Source organism: Condylura cristata, unplaced genomic scaffold (assembly GCF_000260355.1).
Source record: "Condylura cristata isolate star-nosed mole 26May11 unplaced genomic scaffold, ConCri1.0 scaffold00003, whole genome shotgun sequence".
NCBI lineage: Eukaryota > Metazoa > Chordata > Mammalia > Eulipotyphla > Talpidae > Condylura > Condylura cristata.
This window is the reverse complement of record NW_004567104.1, coordinates 31,205,931-31,208,160: the sequence shown is the minus strand read 5'-3', so window position 1 is coordinate 31,208,160 and position 2,230 is coordinate 31,205,931. Positions and strand designations below refer to the sequence as shown.

Sequence of the window (2,230 nt, the reverse complement as noted above, 5' to 3'; positions counted from 1 at the left end):
CTACTGCAAAATAGATTTGGGGGATGCTGTACTCAGGTTTGGGCTAATGAGTTGGGTTACTGAGTTTTCTGAGGCAAGCTTTCTTATCCTCCTTGTCCTTCCAGCCTCTTCGGAAGTGCTTGTCTGCTGTGCTTATCTGATTTCCATTATTTTCTTGTGACCAGGAACTCTGTGGAGAGTCTTCCGTGCTATTCGTTTTCATAGGTTCTCTGGTGTCCAGGCCGCACCCAGGGCACTGAGGGTTACACTAAGTAATAGACGGAGTCCTTAAGGCATTTCTTCAATCATAATGGCTCATGTTCTGCACTGCCTCCTGGAGTTCTGCCAGGTCTGAGGCTATTCTGAATAAAATAATAATTGCTACTGCTCTTACCCATGACGCCCCCACATTTTCTGAGCAGGAGTCTGGCTTGACTCGCTCTCGGACTCTGGAGAGACCAGCCACTGACAGGAGGCTTTGCCTTTCGTGCTGTCTGCCGCCGACTCCATGGGCCTGTGTTGTGTGTGTGCATGTGTGTCCACAGGCCACACACAGGAGTACAGAGCTATTTTCTCTTTAAATCAAGTACCACAGCTCCTTTGTACATCTGGTCCCAAAGAATCTGCTATGCATGTCTTCAGCTAGCTAGGAAGGACAGCAAATGTGCTACTTCCATTCACTCTGAAGTTCATGACTTAAGTCAGGGAGAAGTCAGCCCCCTCACTTAGATTCCTGCTCTTTTAAATCTTCTGGTCTCCCCTTTAGTATTGGCAGGGGGTCAGGCTATTATGTAATATTAATAGAGCTTTTAGAACTTTTCTGGCTAGCTAGTCAGTGATTTAATGTTAACTGGGGACTGGGATAGAGATAAGCCTGTTTGGCTGTTGACCTTAAAATAAGGAGTCATCAGGGCCCTCCCTGGTGGCGCAGCAGGTTAAAGCACAGCACTAAGAAGCTTAAGCCACTTCCGCATGAGTTCGATTCCCACCTCCCCCGGAGGAGATCCACATGGCGTGGCAGACCTCTCCTGACCCACCCGCTGCTCCCCTCAGCAGTGTACTTCATCGACCTGTCTGTTCTACACCCCACTCTGTCTCTGGTGAATCCTCTCACTGCTCCTGCACCTCTGGCCTGTACCCCAGTTCTGTATGCATAAATAAATAAATCTTAAAAAATATATAAAAATAAGATCACCTCCCTTCCTTCAGGCATTTTCCTGGAGCTGTTTCCATGGTTCCGTAGCCTGCTTTTCCTTTTCACTCCAAAGCCCTTGTGTGAACAGGAAAGTTTACACAAAGCTGAATGGAGGGTACAGGAGAAAGAATGTCCAGTTGGATCTCTTATGATAGTCCTGAGGCTTTTCTGCATATAAGGTCTGTTGTCCTGGTCCCCAGAGGGGCAAGTTCCTTGGACCCCACAGATGGAGGCCTTCTCCCTGCCTTTCATTCATGTCACCCAGCCCTTCTTTCCATCAGGGCACCCTGACGGCTCAGGGGAAACTGCTGCAGCAGGACACATTCTACGTGATTGAGCTGGATGCAGGCATGCAGTCCCGGACCAAGGAGAGACGCGTGTTCCTCTTTGAGCAAATTGTCATCTTCAGTGAACTGCTCAGGAAGGGATCCCTCACGCCAGGCTACATGTTCAAGAAGAGCATCAAGGTGAGGGGACTGGGGAAGGAGAAACGGTCAGAGTTGAACTTGGGGCAGCTGCTTTCCGAAGACAGTGGCACTAAATGGGTGAGGATCCAGAACCTTGAAGGTTTTTCAGCCTAATGGCCTCTGGGTATGAAGGGTAAATAGCCAAGAAAAAGGACCAGTATTCAGTAAAACCTGGGTGCTAGTTGCTAGGATGACACTGTATCAGGTCATTCACTCAAAGATGGCAACCCAAGTATGTGGCTGTTAGATCAGGACAGATCCTAAAATTAAAATGTTGAATAACTATAATTAAAATTAAAATGTTGAATAACTCTTTGACACAAAACACTGATTCAAATAGACACCTGCACCCCCTTATTGCTGCTTTCTTTACAATAGGTAGGTCATGAAATCAACCCAAATGCCCAAAAGTAGATGACTGGATTAAAAAGATGTGGTACATTTATGCAATGGAATATTACTCAGCAATCAAAAAAGATAAACACATGCCTTTTGCAGCAACATGGATGGAGCTGAAAGGGATCATGCTTAGTGAAATAAGCCAGAAAGAAAAGGAAAAATGCCAGATGGTTTCACTTATTGCAGGAAT

At 46.5% G+C, this 2,230-nt stretch overlaps 1 protein-coding gene across 1 annotated transcript in view; it reads left to right on the top strand.

The window, feature by feature from the left end:
• Positions 1 to 2,230, top strand: part of KALRN (kalirin, RhoGEF kinase) — a 408,565-nt gene that overhangs the window by 358,153 nt on the left and 48,182 nt on the right. Inside the window, exon 45 of the mRNA XM_012730450.1 lies at positions 1,456 to 1,641. Within this exon, the coding sequence (XP_012585904.1) occupies positions 1,456 to 1,641 (186 nt within the window). The remainder of the gene's footprint in view (positions 1 to 1,455; positions 1,642 to 2,230) is intronic.